The sequence below is a fragment of the Crassostrea angulata genome, chromosome 4 (genome assembly GCF_025612915.1).
Source record: "Crassostrea angulata isolate pt1a10 chromosome 4, ASM2561291v2, whole genome shotgun sequence".
Lineage (NCBI taxonomy): Eukaryota > Metazoa > Mollusca > Bivalvia > Ostreida > Ostreidae > Magallana > Magallana angulata.
This window is the reverse complement of record NC_069114.1, coordinates 6,688,183-6,705,344: the sequence shown is the minus strand read 5'-3', so window position 1 is coordinate 6,705,344 and position 17,162 is coordinate 6,688,183. Positions and strand designations below refer to the sequence as shown.

At 36.0% G+C, this 17,162-nt stretch overlaps 2 protein-coding genes across 4 annotated transcripts; one reads left to right on the top strand and one right to left on the bottom strand.

Annotated features, from left to right (window-relative positions):
* Window positions 1–1,374: 1,374 nt before the first annotated feature.
* LOC128182531 (uncharacterized) lies at window positions 1,375–8,270 on the bottom strand. 2 transcript variants are annotated; one of them, XM_052851209.1, is made up of 3 exons: window positions 8,182–8,270; window positions 6,359–6,463; window positions 1,375–2,990 (listed from the first exon to the last, which is right to left on the bottom strand). In XM_052851209.1, exons 2-3 carry the CDS (start codon window positions 6,461–6,463, stop codon window positions 1,500–1,502), a joined length of 1,596 nt encoding a protein of 531 aa, XP_052707169.1. In that variant the 5' UTR covers window positions 8,182–8,270; the 3' UTR covers window positions 1,375–1,499. The 2 variants fall into 2 exon arrangements, with proteins under 2 accessions (XP_052707169.1, XP_052707170.1); XM_052851210.1 differs by having other exon boundaries at window positions 8,170–8,218.
* Window positions 8,271–10,717: 2,447 nt separating this feature from the next.
* Window positions 10,718–15,311, top strand: LOC128179876 (tubulin beta chain-like). 2 transcript variants are annotated; one of them, XM_052847563.1, is made up of 2 exons: window positions 10,718–11,326; window positions 14,368–15,311. In XM_052847563.1, exons 1-2 carry the CDS (start codon window positions 10,805–10,807, stop codon window positions 15,187–15,189), a joined length of 1,344 nt encoding a protein of 447 aa, XP_052703523.1. In that variant the 5' UTR covers window positions 10,718–10,804; the 3' UTR covers window positions 15,190–15,311. The 2 variants fall into 2 exon arrangements, with proteins under 2 accessions (XP_052703523.1, XP_052703524.1); XM_052847564.1 differs by lacking the exon at window positions 10,718–11,326 and adding an exon at window positions 12,273–12,851.
* Window positions 15,312–17,162: the final 1,851 nt, after the last annotated feature.

Here is a 17,162-nt window from a genome sequence, read left to right as displayed (position 1 = left end):
CGTGTTGAATCAATTAGTACGCTCAAAAGTTGTCACCTGAATTTTTTGATAATCAACAGCAATAGAGACGACTATGGAATGCCATATTCACGAAAATGGCCCAAACATAGTTTCACGGATGATGAATTAGGTTTAACGACTGTTAACTGCAAACTATACTTAACGATTCGTTAACTGTAGTTTTCATTAGTAAATTATACTTAACGGTTGTTAACTATAGTTGACGAATGATAATATTATAAGTTTATGTCCTCAAATAACGTTAACAATAGATTTTGCTGATCTGTAAACTATAATTCGTTAATATAACTTAATATAATATTCGTTAACTATAGTCAAGAGTTGTAAATTTATAGTTTCTCATTTGTGAAACTATATTTATCAGGAAAACTATGTTTTGCAATCGCAAATGGTTGTTTTCAATGTTCATTATACTTTTACTCTTCTGGAGCATAAAATGATCGTGTTAACTATAGTGTACAGATGTGAAATATTGATTAACGACATTAAATAAAGTTTCACATGATAAACTATGTTTATCGACTTTTAATTATAGTTTACAGACGCTAAACTATAGTGAACAATTCGTTTGCTATAATTAACGAACCGATAATTAAAGTTTTCATCTGCAAAACTATATTTAACGGTTATAGACTATAGTTAACAAATGATAATCTAAGTTTATTAGTCTGAAAATAACTTTACAATAGATTTTGCTGATAAATATAGATTCACATCTGTAAACTATAATTTGCATTTGTTAGCTATGGTTAAGAGTTGTAAATTATAGTTTCTCATTCGTGAAACTTTATTTATCAGGAATACTATGTTTTGCAATCGCAAATGGTTGTTTTCAGTGTTATATATTAGTTTTACATGTACTTCTGAAACATAGATGATCGCGTTAACTATGGTTTACAGATGTAAAATATTAATAGATTATTGTCGTTAACTATAGTTTTCTGTCCGTAAACTATACATGTAGTTTATAACCGTTATACCTAGTCTATTAACTGTGAAACTATGATAACAGGCACGTAGCATCAGGGGGGTCCAGGGGGGGCCTGGCCCCCCCACTTTTTTGAGCATCGAAGATTTTTCTTAAATTTACATACAAAAAATTGAATTAAGATGGAGTTGGCCCCCCCACTTTTAAGGGACCATGTAAAAATTTGGATTGACAATAAGTTCTCTGAAGATAAAAGTTACTTTTTCTTTCTCCCCCCCCCCCCCCCCCCCCCCCCCCCCCCCACGGTTTAGGATTTTCAGGATTTTGGAAAGTAACGTTTTTTTTTTTTTTTTTTTGCTTGTCAAGATTTTTTGGATGAGTCTGGCCCCCCCACTTTCAAAAACGATGCTACATGCCTGGATAAGCCTAAATTGTGTGAATTTGGCGTGCCAAAGACGACATATTAAGATACACATAACAAACCGCATGGAGATTTTGATAATAATGTTAATTGATAACAGTTGTACTTGTATTTCAGCTAGTGAAGACTTCAGTAGCCTAGTTGTCGCTTAATTAATGAGTATTTCACACCCTCCTTTTCTGTGTTTGGAATCCTATCAAAACTAGATGTAATGGTATCATCTTGATCAAGCTCATCAAGATCAATGGGATTCCCACTTTCCTGTTTGGATAACTTCAGATGCATATGATAAAGTAAGCTCACTCTACCAGCGGGACAGTTAACAAATTTAATATCATTTGAATCAAATTCTGACGATGCATCAACAAAGCTTTGTTGCAGGGAATCATGGCTAAAGTTCAAAATCACAAGGCAAGCAAGAATTTCATAAGGGTTGAACTTGGCATCTGTTAGAAACTTCAAGTTTTTCAAAAGGTTTTCCTCATTTCTGGATAACATTTTATCCACAGTGCGTTGCTCTACCACATGTTTGCGGTGAATATGAAGAAGTTTGGCAATCTGGGCACTAGAAACATGAGATTTTACCCGTTTTTCTACCTCTACACAGATTTCATCATATTTCAAATTTGTTGTTTCAAATTTTTCTGATAACACTTCTACAAGTTTATCAGTCTGCTTTATACGAAAAATCTTTGGATCTGCCAAGGCAATTTCGTGGTAATTAAATCCAAACCTGACCAAAACTTCAACAACCTTTCTTGTGCATTTTGCATATCGATGTAATTGATGGTTTTTACACACAGTCAAAACTAAATCATCTACCCAATGTTCATCTTTATCTAATTCCTGATATTCTGTGTCTTTCTTTTCTTTGGTCAAATCGATAGATCCTTTATTTCTAAGAATTTTACTTCGATCCACATTGATTAAATTACCCTGCTTTTCACTTTCTTCCCAGCTATCTATAGAACTACCATCACTTTCTTTATTTGGTATCGTGCACATTGAGTTTCGCTGCTGTTTATCCTTTGCATTACTCCTCACAAATTGATCTCTCTTACAGGAATCTTCAGAAAATATGTCTCCTTTCTCTCGAACTTCATTTCCTGTGTCCACAATAATTTCATTTCTTAACACAGTGTCCATCTTTACCAGCCTTGCTTTCAGTCTTGACTTTTGGATCCTTGGAAGAGTCTTGGCAATAGTGGCATTTCCTTGGAAGTGATAACGTTTGACCATGTCCAGTTTCTCTAAATGATCATCCACTTGCATTCTTGTAATCTTCTTTTTCGAGTATGACTGGTGTACCTCTTCCACAAATGGCTCATTGCCATACACTTCATCGATCTTCTGTTTCAACAGGTCAAGGTGACTGGTCTGAGAGAAATGATAAATTTTTTCTCGGGTCTCTTTGTCCCAGGTTCTGGTGACAGGGTGATAGAATTTGTTGACAAACAGGAGAAGGGACGGCGTGATGTACAGTTTTCTTCGAACCTGTGTCAGTTTATCAATGAAAAACTCCAGTTTTGTGGTGTCCCACTGAACAACTTCATTTTGGTTTCTGTCACTGTCTGCCTTGTATCCATATTTCTCTAGAAGTTTCAAGTTGACATTCTTAGCCTGTTAAAAAACATTTGATAAAAATGATAAAGAAATGTCACCGGAATTATTACTGCATTCTTATTTTTAAGGGATGAAAAAACAACAACATGGAACTAAATATCTGAAATTGAAAGAGATCTTGTTTTAGTACTTTACATTTGGGTTGGAGAGAATCGTAAATGACTGGGCTGTGATCTTGACCTTTAACTAGGAAATAGTTAACTAGGTTTAGATCACATACACAGATGACTTAAGGGCGCTATTTGATCAAAGGATTTTGATATTTCGAAGAAAATTGCTTCATTCTTGACTTTTGACTTACATTTTATACAATGCCCACTCTTTGGATTAATTACTATTCATATGCCACCCAAGGGTAGAGATCGGATATAACCTTGACCTCTGCCCAAAATACTTGGTTAAAACCTCTATTTTAGCACACTATTGGTGAACTAAAATAACCCAGATAGTGCCAAGAAGAGCAAAAAATACTATGGAATATGATTTAACTAAGAGCTTTATCACTTAAACATGTATTGTAAGGTTGTTGTTCACCCTCTTCTAAAAATGTGTTCAGCTTTTATAATTACCTTTTTATTACTTCCTCTCAAATCTTACCTATGTTAATAGCCTCAAGGTTTAGTCATCTAAACAGAGAAATAGATAGGGGACATCTACTTTAGAAGGAGTAGCAATGTCCTTAGATTACTTCCTTTCAAGGAGCATTCTTTTTGATTTTTTTTTTTAATATTCCGCAAAAAATAGTTTGTGATATCATAGGTAGTTTGACACTTGACCTTTGACCTTTTGATCACAAAATCAATAGAGGTCATCTGCTGCTGTTAATGGGGTAACAATTAGTGTAAAAGGTTTTATGTTTGTCCAGCAAAGCGATTGTATGACTAACCAATCTTTTGACTGAATGATCACATAATATAATGACCAACAGGTGCAAAATACCATGCCTCTTTTTTTTTTTTTAATTGTATTATATAATATATACAACAATGCTATAACACCAATAGGAAGAATATTTTCATTGTTTTGAAAGATTTCAAAATTGGTACTTGTTCTCTCCAATATGCTTCAGTGATTGGAGCATCTTAAAAATTAATTTTCAATCTGAGCTCCAGTATTCTCTGATTTTGTAATCTGTATTCAATAAAAGGAGTGAAGTAGATCCAATCTCAAAAACATTGACAATTTCATGTAATGGAAATAAATTTCTTCCTTAATAATATATATAGACAAGGAAAATAACTTGTAACTTTCACAGTATTTACAAGAATGTCTACTTATGTTTTAGATGCTTTCACACTAAGTTATCATTGACAGTTGTTCCTAATACTTGTAGTTCCAAATTCACATCCTTGGTTGTGTAATAATGTTATGGGAACATTTATTTTTTTTTCTACATTAAATTACAGGTATAGATAGCACCTTGCTAGTATATTGATGTAATGCAAAGTAAACAAGCATTCTGAGAGTATTGCATAAGCAATACATGTCCCCTACAGGTTTTTAGAAATTGTGAAAACAATGCAGAATAGCAGAACATCGAACCCGAACATAAAAAAAATTGAAATATAAAATATAATTTTCTCAAAAATGTGTCAACCAGACGCTACAAAAGTGTAAACTTGATCTGTAGTTTGACATTTTGAAGCTGTTCAGCAAATTTCATATTATTCCTCAAACGCATAAAGAAAAAAAGTATGGAAAACTGAAGTGGGACAGACAGACGGACAGACGGACTGACGGACGCAGAGGAAAGCTATAGTCCCCTCCGGTGAAAACCGGTAGGGGACTAATAATAATTTCAGGTAATCATATGTACGCATTATATCTTTTAGTATATTAATGTAATGCATAGTAAATAATAATTTCAGGTAAACATATGTACCCATTATATCTTTTAGTATATTAATGTAATGCATAGTAAATAATAATTTCAGGTAAACATATGTACCCATTATATCTTTTAGTATATTAATGTAATGCATAGTAAATAATAATTTCAGGTAAACATATGTACCCATTATATCTGTTAGTATATTAATGTAATGCATAATAATTAATAATTTCAGGTAAACATATGTACCCATTATATCCTTTAGTATATTAATGTAATGCATAGTTAATAATAATTTCAGGTAATTATATGTACCCATCATATCTTTTTGCAGCTTCCTTAAATAAAATTTCAAATTGTTTGCATAAATAATTTAATTTGTACATTTCTGGGAGTAAATAGATGAAAAAAAGTAGAAAATTTTGCATAAAAAAATCATATACAATTTTAAAACAGGGTGAAAAATTTAAAATATGTTTTTGTTTCTGAATCAGCAGAGCTTGGTCATGGAAAAAACCCAATTATGTTACTTTATTGTTATGTTAATTTTTTTTTAATTGTGAATGTCTTACTAACCCAACACATTCACTTTTCAATGTCTTATCATTAATATTAGTCCCCTACCAGTTTTACCGGAGGGGACTATAGCTTTCCTCTGCATCCGTCAGTCCATCTGTCTGTCCATCTGTCTGTCCCACTTCAGTTTTCCATACTTTTTTTCTTTATGCGTTTGAGGAATAAAATGAAATTTGCTGAACACCTTCAAAATGTCAAACTACAGATCAAGTTTACACTTTTGTAGCGTCTGGTTGACATATTTTCGAGAAAATTAATTTTTTATATTCCAATTTTTTAATGTTCGGGTTCGATATTCTGCATAACAGTGCATTGTTTTCACAATTTCCACAAACCGGTAGGGGACGTGTATTGCTTATGCAATACTCTCAGAGTGCTTGTTATTCAAGTGAATAATATATAAATCAGAATGTTCATTTATATAATTAGTTACTGTAAGAGTTGAAACAGCTATTAATTCAACCTACAAGTATCATGCTAATACTTTCAAAGATTTTTGCCAACCATAATATTAGAATAATGTTTTTGCAGTGAAACAAATATAAATTGCTAATATCGGTATATTGGTGCCTGGTACATGTATTTAATTAACATTTAATCAACACCAGGAAATGTTCAAACAAAAGAGAACATGAAATATTTAGCACACAAATAAATAAAACAAGTTACTGCATACAGTGTTATTTTTGCCCTGTGTAACTTTCACCCTTCTACATTTGCAAACAGTTTCCCCCATCTTGAATTCGCACAGGCCCGGTTATCTTTTAAAGATTTCCCCCATCTTGAATTCGCACAGGCCCGGTTATCTTTTAAAGATATAATTTGAATCATTGGAATTTCCCTAGTCTTAAATTTGCCCGCTGACAACCAGGGCAAAAGGGCGAAACCAGGGCAAAAGGGGTGAAAATAAAACAGGGGCAAATATTTCACTGTATACAGTATACTAAAGAGAACAGACCTGAATCTGTTTCCTAACACCTCCAGAGGACATGCACCTTAACATCAAGACAGAATGTCCCCTTTGTAGGATATGGCTTCTAATTAATAGGGGGATGCACTGCATCTACAACACAAAAAAATACAACTAGGGTTAGAGAGCTCCTCAGCATCTACAAAACAAAATACACAAATAAGATCAGCATAATAATGATCGAAACACTACCCCATTCTTTATGGCTCTTTACAGTATTTGTCTTGGGATGATCGGAAAAAAAAAAAAATTTCACTAATATGAAAATATTGAAAGTTTACCCTTTATACATATGTACTTAAGCAAATTATATAGTCCCTGTATAAAGGATTGGAGAAAATTAATATGACGGACTTGACCAGGATTCAACCCAGGGTCACTAAATCTTTAGAAAGGGACTGAAACCGTCCGACTCTGACCGTCACTTACATGTGACAATAGATTGCAGTGTACTTCCAATGACAGTACCTACATCATTAATATTTAATGAAGAAAAGATGACTGAACCAGTTTGACTGTCACATTTTCTCTCCTCCCAAATTCAATATGATCTTTGACTTTAAGGTAAAAATCCCATGTTCTTTCTGCTGGCAGTTATTTAAGCTGGACTCCAGTTCCAGGGTTTGGGCACAACATCAATGTAAAGGTAAGGTAAAAGAATAAGACAGACCAGATCAAGATTCTTACTTAAGGGCCCTGAATCTCTTATTAGCTGTTCTGTCAGCTGGTGCCAATGACTGAAACAGTGAGTCTGGTCATCACTTATAGCTATAATAGTTGCAAGTATATAGCGGCAAGCAAGCTCTAAGAACCAGTGTGCGCGGGAAAAAGAACAACCTACAGATTCATCGAACAAATTTTTTGTCTAGGTCCCATAATGTTTTCCAATGTTTTCACCCGAGGTGCTATGCCAAAAATGGCCATAATTTACATTGTCTTGAGGTTTGAAGACACGTTTTGAGTACCGCACAAGCAATGGCGAGACCCTAGAGATTTGTTACAAACTTCCATACCTTCGTATTGAGTCGAGATACATAAACAAAGAAAAAAAAGGTCATGGATGACATCACAGTGCTCTTGTGCTATATTTCCTGCGATATATTTAGAGGTGGATCAAACGTCCGTAATGCGTGTACTAGCTATTTCAGTATAGACTTCAATACCTGCCTCATTGACATATGATTTGTTTTTAATTCTTTTTGATATAGAGATTATATAAATATATATACGTCTAGCAAGAGCCATACTTTACTGTCATATCAATCCATTTTTAAGCTAATTGTGCATGCATGTACAGAAAGCAGGTAAGTATATCAGTAGGGAGGAAATAAACAATAGGACATTTTGAACTAAATAAAAAGAAATAAAGAGAAAAAAATAAACAATTAAAAAAATTATGCAGACATTGCATATAGTCAAACCATTAAATTTGAAAGTGGGAAATTACACACCTACAAACAGGAACGCTCTCTCTCTCTCTCTCTCTCTCTCTCTCTCTCTCTCTCTCTCTCTCTCTCTCTCTCGGGGGAGGGGTATGGGTTAGCGCTGTATGTATCATAACCATTAAATTAGTACCTTTGGCATACTTATTATAGAGAAATACTCTCTAAAAATTCTTTGACGTTCGTTGATACCTAGATAACACTAAGTTGACAATGCTGCAAGGTATGTGTAATTCTTGCTGCGCTCGCCACGACGGTAGCACCGTAAAACATAATATCGAATACAACTTTAAGAAATCGTTACTTTGTGATGCAATGATTCTTAAACAAAGATGTCTATATCGTAAAATAACATACATGTAGATCTACCTTCCAATTTCATTGAAGAAGCTCGAGATCCTATTTTCATTTTCACTTTGTGGTAACATAACTTATCAAACCTACACCTACGGAAGTAAAAATTCCGGGTAAAACGTTGTACAACTGACATAATTATTTTCATAAATTTAACATGAAATATTCACAAATACTGCTTGAAAACAAAATGAAATTAAAAAATCAATGATTTATAGAAAACTTAATGACCAACGTGAATTGCCAAATTTTATTTTAAAAAATTCTTTTGTCAATTTGCTTAATTTTAAAACACTTATACAGAGACATAAATAACATGTTATTTATGTCTCTGCATAAACAATGAATATTCGCAACATCATAGAACGTGTTGTGTATATTTTCATTCTTTGTACTGGGGTGAATAAAGTATACAGTTTACTTATCATCTAACTTCCTCAGAGTGACACTCAAGAGCAAAGTCACCTGGCTATATATTTATTCATATTTAACACGAGCGGATCTAAAGGGGTGGGGTGGTCCGGAGCCCCCCCCCCCTCCCCCCACTGGACATTTCAAACATATTTTAAATTCACATAGTATAATTACCAGAAAATAGACCACTAAAAAATTCTATGTCAAACAAAATTATCTTTCAGCCCCCCCCCCCGAAATTTTAATGGATCCGCATGTAATTCATGTACAATGCAATTGTAAATTATGGTGTAGAGGTATTTTCCCATTCCCATCACTTTTTGAATAAATAGTGCAGGTATTGTAACATGATATGTTGTCAGCGTGTCTCCTGTTTACAAGTACCTGTATAAAAAGCGTATCATGAATAGTGAGGGAAATATTTCAACGTCAATATGATCGACAAAGAATTTTTGATTGATATTTCATCTAGTCCCTTCTAGACTCTTCTTAATTATATGTAATATGGAGAGAGAGAGAGAGAGAGAGAGAGAGAGAGAGAGAGAGAGAGAGAGAGAGAGAGAGAGAGAGAGAGAGAGAGAGAGAGAGAGAGAGAGGGGGCTATAGATACATGATCTTTAACATTTAAAAAAAAAGCAGTGCATGTATTAAAGCTGGTTTTTCACTGATGTACACCAAATTTTCCCTTTGTAAAGATTACTGCTTTAAAAATTTCTAAAAATCAGTCTAAAAGCAATTTGTGATGCAGCTCTTTTGATTTGTAACTTTTTGATTCTGTAAAAAATATTTAAAATTACAATAATACATTCGTGTCTACATAACTTTAACTGGTATTATTGCGATAAGATAAGACAAATAAATATTCTAGATTTTTTAACTTCATGTCATTTGGCTACCATCAGAACTATAATTATTTTCCTACGATGGTCTCTCATTCAATTCATAAAAAAGTCCCAATATCTCTTCTTTTAACGCCCCTCTTAGTTTGTCAGCTGGTTGACAACTGCTGCTGAAAATTTTAAAAAGTGTATATAAGGAGATTAAATTTACACGGCAAACAACATATGCAGGAAATTTAATTTACCCGGACGATAATGTTGAAAAGTGCGAAGTGTTTCGAAAACTTTCGAAAGGAAAAACGTCAGATTTTCCCATTATAAATCTATCTTCGTAAAAAATCTGTTTTTGTATACTCGGTATTTCTATGCTATAATATTTTGTTTCTAGCTCTAACAATTACTTATTTTTAAACATATTTCAAGTTCGTTGGAGAAAGTATTTGATTCCTCCAATTAAATTCCACATGCGAGTGTAGGGTATCTGAATGTTGGTTTTTTAAACATTCCAAGTTCTCCCAAAGTCAGTGCTTTTTTACTCTTTTAACCACTACCAACAGTTTGGCCCATGTATATAGATATAAACATTCGAAACTCGAATTTCAAAATAAAATTTAGCAATGAATACTTCATAAGAATAACTTCCAATTCATTCTTTTAAGGTGATATGGAACACCTCCATGTTGTGAGGTATCATTTCATGCGCGGATCCAGAAAATTTTTCCAGGGGGGGGGGGGGGGTCCGAAGGATAATTGTGTTTGCCAGGGGGGTCCGAGGCATATTTTCACGATAATTTTACTATGTAAATTTAATAAATTTTCATTTTTCCAGGGGGGGGGGGGGGTCGGGACCCCCCCGACCCCCCCCCCCCCCTCTAGATCCGCGCATGCATTTATCGATCTAAACAATAAAATCAAGTATAAATGTATAAATTTTACAGTTTCTTGCTCATATTTGCCACCTGACAGCTTAGCGCTGGGGTTCACAACGGATCTGTAAGTCAGGAGTTCGAATCCCACTGGGGATTTCAAAATTTTTACCCTTCCAAAAATTTGTAAAACGTATTTTTTTGGTTGAATATTGTAAAATTTGAAAATTCTAAACCGGTGAAAGTATTTCAATTATAATGTACTTAAATCGACATTAATATCGACATTTGTCCCATACCACCTTAATTTATTATACCGGAACTTGATCGGAGAGTGTCGGTATGTTTCTTTATCATGGTCACTTTGTGACGCTAGCCGTTATCTTGTGACTGTATCAAAAATGAGGACACGTTTGTACATACATATAATTAGACATTGTACTCATCCTTGTGTACCGGTGTATATATCCTCCTCTCATTACACGTTACACAGTGTAGTGGACAACCCGCCTTAAAACAATGCGAGAAATAATTCATGTCCAGGTTGGACAGTGCGGGAACCAGATTGGCTCCAAATTCTGGGAGGAGATCTCCTACGAGCATGGGATCAACCCCCACGGAAAATACGAAGGGGACAACGATATCCAATTGGAGCGGATCAATGTTTTCTTTACGGAGGGCCAGGGCGGGTCGTACGTGCCCCGCTCGTGCATGGTGGATCTCGAACCCGGGACCATGGACGCCATCAAAGGGGGACCGTATGGCTCAATCTTCAGACCCGACAATTTCGTTTTCGGACAAAACGGCGCGGGTAACGTGTGGGCCAAGGGTCACTATACAGAGGGCGCGGAACTCGTGGAGGAGGTGTGTGATGTGTTACGGAGGGAGGCGGAGAACTGTGACTGTCTGCAGGGCTTCCAGCTGACCCACTCCATCGGCGGAGGGACCGGGTCAGGAATGGGGACCCTCATCCTCAGCAAGGTCAAGGAGGAGTTCCCCGACCGTATCATGTGTTCCTACTCCGTCCACCCGTCCCCTAAAGTAAGTACACACAGACTCAACTGTACCATTTATATGGTTTTGAGAAAATAAATGAAGTTCTCTCTCTCTCTCTCTCTCTCTCTCTCTCTCTCTTTCTCTCTCTCTCTCTCTCTCTCTCGCGGTCGGAACCCGGAATCATGCAATCTCTTAGCCGGTGTGATATAATCCCGTGGTCTTGATCCTGTGTGGACAGAGCTTGGCTGCAGCAAATGTTTATTCAGCAATACAATGTACATGTATATAAGTACTGGCCTATGGTTTAAGGGTTTTTCTCTGTTACAGTATAGCTTCTCCTTTCTCTGTTATAGTATTGCTTCACTATAGATAGGGCTTGGCAGCAGCAAATGTCCGAACAAATGTCTAAACAACCACTAGCCTATTTATAGCTTTGCTCAGTTATAGGAGCTAATATTCAAACATTGATACCGGTAAAACTGCTGTCTTATAAAAGTTAGAAGTAGCTGTCATTCATAATTGATATATAAAGAGAAGTGGTTACTTAAACAATAAAAGGTTGAAGAGAAGAGTAAAAACAAAACAGTAATGGTAGCAATATTCAAATGCTCCCATTTTTGGACAGTTCTAGCGATGTGTCTTAATTTGTTCCCTGCATCACATAAGGTGCCAGCATCAGCTGTGAGAATAAGGCGATGGACATCGATAATACATTTACCAACAATACTCATGCCAATATAAAAGTTGAAAAAATATACTTTTTCACCATTCAGCAACATAGAAAATCAAGTGAAAAATTACAGTCCATTAGTTTTGTTACTAGACAGCAAATCAATGCTTCAGAGTAACTCGCAACCTGTACTCAAGCTGTTGTCTTCATTGTAGCTCAATACAGGGGGAAAACACTGCACCTTACAGCCAAACCAAAGCAGTGTCGGCCATATCCCGCCGCATTCTACCTTTTTATTGATGTATATTGATGTAGGTAAACCAACCTGTTACTGGCTCTGTCTAGCGGCTCCACTCTTTCAGTTAGTACCTTAACAAGATGCGGGAAATAGTTCACATCCAGGTGGGTCAGTGTGGGAACCAAATAGGGGCCAAGTTCTGGGAGGATATCTCTAAGGAGCATGGTATAGATAGCTCCAGTACCTATATCGGGGAATACCCGTATCAGTTAGAGCGGATTGACGTGTACTACAACGAGGCTGCCCATAACAAGTATGTCCCCCGGGCCATCTTAGTGGACCTAGAGCCCGGCACGATGGACTCGGTCCGGAGCGGACGAAATGGTGCCCTTTTCCGTCCGGATAATTTTGTATTCGGACAAAATGGAGCCGGAAACAACTGGGCTAAAGGTCATTACACGGAGGGCGCTGAGTTGGTGGACCAGGTTATGGACGTCCTACGACAGGAAGCGGAGAACTGTGACTGTCTGCAGGGCTTCCAGCTGACCCACTCCATAGGCGGGGGGACCGGGTCAGGACTAGGGACCCTGATCACGGGCAAAATCCGCGAGGAATTCCCTGACCGTATCATGGCCTCCTTCTCTGTGGTCCCCTCCCCTAAGGTTCGTTTTTTGTTTGGGTGTTAGGTGGTTTTTGCACCTTTGTTTTGCTTATCTTATTGGTGGTAGATTATTATTGGGAACTTGAAGTATTGGTTTGATATGGTACATGTATATATCGTTTTCAAGCCTATTCGATGTACAATACATTTAACTTTGGTTCATCTCATTGTGTTGATTTTTGCTTCAGGTTTTGAACATATCAGGGTTACCTATTAATTAACTCTCTTGAAAATGAAAATGATGAAATATCACAACATTCGTAAAGTTGTGTTTGTAGTACTAAGATGTCACCCTATATACAAAACAGCGTCAAACTCGGTATTTGTTCAGGTCCCTCATAGGAACTTGGCTAGACCTTTTATTCTGCACTTTTCCAATTACAGGAAATGCTCCATCTTATTTAAAAGAATCGTTAATTACATTGCTTTATGTCATAACAACAAGATCCACACTCGCTGTCGACAGTAAGTTTGTCTATCTTGTAGTTTTCAGATAAACTTAACAATTCTCTAATCATATCAATATTGACTCGTTATAGAAGGGAGAGCCCCCTCAGTCGACAGTGAGGTAATATGATCTGATAATGTTCGATGTCGTTAAGATTACTCAGTACTACAATTACTCATCCGCGCGTGTTCGATTAGCGAGACCTGACAGTCAATTCATGCACCTTTATACATGTGTCATATCGTTATCTTTGTATCACTATCAAAAATCAGTAAAATTCAACAACAACAAAAATCTAGTTTTGCTTTCATCAGGTGACAGCCAGTTAGAGAGATACACTAATGAACTGTTAAAAAGTTCATCGATAATAAGGTCCCTATCACAACAACTTGATAAAATTACATGTCTATATACATGTACCTTTGTATGGTTACACAATCATGTTGGTCTGTATTCGTTGTGCTGCAGTATCTGTACACGTTAACACAAATATTCATATCTAAAGCGCTATCAATATAACTCTATCTGTTATTCGTTATAAATTGTGTACATTACATACATGTACACGTAACTGTAAAAGGAACTGTAAAGTTGATAGCGGGGGGAAATCCCAAAATTCGGGTTTTATGCCCCCAAAAAAGAGAAAAAAAGAAAGAAGTCTGTCCGGTTTTGTCCTCTGAGACAGTACATGTAATTTAGGGGAGTCCCTATGGTAGGAGGGAACATTTTTAATGTGATGATAATTGTGAAGAGGATCAATAAACGCGGGCACCTCTCCACTGTTTATCACTGAGTATCAATAACAAATCCTTACAATGTAAACATATACACACATTCGTCATTAAATACAGAGATTTCTTCACAGTTTCTTTAATTTTATCTATAATTTACGAATAATGCAATTCATCTGGTGAAAGACAATTTCTGTCAATGTTAAAGTTAAAATAATTTATATGTATTAATATTTTCAATTCTTGGTAATTCATGCTTTTAAATGCATGTACAAATGAAAATAAAAATGCTTTTGATAATTAAATGGCATTCATCAATCAACAGATTTCTGTTTTAGGTTTCTGAGGTAGTTGTTGAGCCGTACAACGCAGTCCTCTCAGTTCACCAGCTTCTCGAGAACACAGACGAGACCTTTTGCATCGATAACGAGGCTCTATACGATATCTGCTTCCGGAACTTGAAACTTTCGAACCCGAGTTATAACGATCTCAATCACCTCGTTTCACACACGATGTCAGGGGTCACGACCTGTCTGAGGTTTCCAGGGCAACTGAACGCTGATCTGAGGAAACTGGCTGTCAACATGGTTCCCTTCCCGCGATTACACTTCTTTATGCCCGGTTTTGCCCCGCTGACGTCACGAAACAACGCGCAATTTCGAGCGCTGACGGTGGCGCAACTTATCCAGGAGGTGTTTGATGCTAGGAACATGATGACGGCGTGCGATCCCCGACGCGGCAGGTACTTGACGGTCGGCACCTTCTTCCGCGGGAAGATGTCAATGAAAGAAGTCGAGGAGCAAATGATGCAGGCCCAGAATAAGTTTTCGGCCAATTTCGTCGAATGGATTCCGAACAACCTGAAAACAGCGGTGTGTGACATTCCACCAAGGGACGTGAAAATGTCTGCCACATTTGTCGGAAATAGTACGGCCATCCAGGAACTGTTTTATCGTATATGTGACTCATTCGCTCTCATGTTCCGCCGAAAGGCTTTCCTGCATTGGTACACGTCTGAGGGCATGGATGAAATGGAGTTCTCGGAGGCCGATTCCAACATGAAGGACCTTATTTCTGAATACCAGCAGTACCAGACTGTTGGTCTGGACAACGACTTCGACGAAGTTGAGGAGGAAGAAGAGGAAGAGGAGGTGATGTGAACCAGCTAAACTGGGACCAGTTAAATTTATTTCTTACTTGAAACGCCGTATAGGTTTTAAAGAAGATTTTAGTGGAAATGGTGTTAACAATGTAAACTTGTATAATTATGTTTTGACTGTGATTTGAAAAATAACTTTCGTATTTTATAACTTATTGTTTATTATTCTATGTTTCATTCATGTAGTTCCAAGACGCGTACACGTATAATATATAAATAGTGCCTGTTTGGGAGGGTAACAGTTGAAATTGACACCCCGAGAAAACCATTGTCAACCGACGCGAAGCCAAACAGGCACTATTTATTTTGTTATACTGAATGTCTTTTTTAAAATTTTTAAGAAAATTTTACTGCTTTTATATAGGAATAACGTGAATTCTACAGCGAACCGTACGCGCATAATTTTCGCGCATGTAATATTTTTTAATGTTACCCGTTGCCAAGTGCGTTGCTAACGCTGAGGGTAATAGTAAATATTATTAACTGCGTCTTAACCAATCAGATTTCAGTATTTAACATGAAAGTATAACAACAAATACTAATTCATGAACAGGCATGTAATATGATTTTAAACATTATATGTTTTATTTAATAATTTTTAGGCTGATATGCAGAAATTTACCGTAACTTTGAACTTTTATTACGATCATATATGTCTATATCACTGCAAAAACAAGGTTACCTAGCAAAAATATTATAAATCTAAAACCTAGGAAATTACACGTGTATCTTTCATATAAATATTTTCCACCTGGAGAGAGAGGTGTAACCCCGGGGATCACCGTTTCATATTGTTATACAGAGCTTTTTTAATAATAAATATACGTCAAACTATTTGTAAGATTTTGTTACTGATTACATAAGATATTATAATTTATAAGACGATATTTATAAGACGATATTTATAAGATGATATTTACATTTTTCAGTGTCGTTGTCCGTGATAACACTACCTATCGATTTTGTACCATACAGTCCAATGACTTCAAATAACGTATAGTTGAGGCGCCAGCGCGGTTTGCTTTTTTATATTGAAATATTTAATCGTACATTGGCTGAAAATTATATAAATATAAGTTATAGGGAATCATTATTTGAATATTATATATGTGATAATTTCGGTTGGAGGATGATCAAATATATCGTAAAGCCATTCGGGCTTTAATGGATTTGATCATGCCCCGTCCAAAATTATCACCTCATAATGCTCAAAGAATGATTCTAACTAAACTTATGGGTTTTTTTCATGGATATTTGCAATCGACACCAATAACCAAAAAATGGCAAAAAATTGCTAAGGAAACCCAGACAAATTAAAACAATGGACTAAAAGATAAATCAGAAACAATGCACAAATATACACTCATTGAAACAGCGTCTTGTGTCAAATATTTGTTTAATTGGGTCATCTGGATTTCCGGTCTCAAACGTTATATGTAACGCACAGAAGAAACTAACAACGTTTCTGTAAATCATGCAGTTCGATTGTCGTGACGTCATGTAACTGTAAAGTGTAACCTCAAGTGCGGCAGACACCTGACCGACAAAAAGCCGTGAAAATTATACCCGGGATCATTTTTTGTTAATTTTTCATTTTTGTATCTTGATGACCAAAACCCAATGAAAAAAAAGACCTTGAAGTTTTTAAAAAATTGACTCCAACGCATTACAAAGTTTTGAACTCCTTTAAACTAGGAACTTACTCTTAATAGACTTGAAACAATCAGACACTTTTTAGTGTGTGTGTTAGGGGGGTATTGGATATTTCTGAAGTTCTAGATTTAACAATGTCTTTAACGAATGTTTAACTGTGAGTGACTGCATCGATCACTTACCCTGCCTGATGCATGTAAACATCTTCTTAGAGCAATAATTTAGAGCTTAAAATTTATATGCAAATTTTTTTTTAAATATTGCAGTTTACAAAACAATGGTTCGGGGTCAGAAAATTATTATATTCAAAATCTAGGTTGA

What these genes read in the sequence shown, in the direction of transcription:
- LOC128179876 (XM_052847563.1), top strand. Translation starts at nt 10,805, where the DNA reads ATGCGAGAAATAATTCATGTCCAGGTTGGACAGTGCGGGAACCAGATT. An exon ending in CCGTCCACCCGTCCCCTAAA is followed by an intron (nt 11,327 to 14,367) that starts GTAAGTACACAC and finishes TTTCTGTTTTAG; the next exon opens with GTTTCTGAGGTAGTTGTTGA.
- LOC128182531 (XM_052851209.1), bottom strand. Translation starts at nt 6,463, where the DNA reads ATGCAGTGCATCCCCCTATTAATTAGAAGCCATATCCTACAAAGGGGA. An exon ending in GTGTTAGGAAACAGATTCAG is followed by an intron (nt 2,991 to 6,358) that starts GTCTGTTCTCTT and finishes GTTTTTTAACAG; the next exon opens with GCTAAGAATGTCAACTTGAA.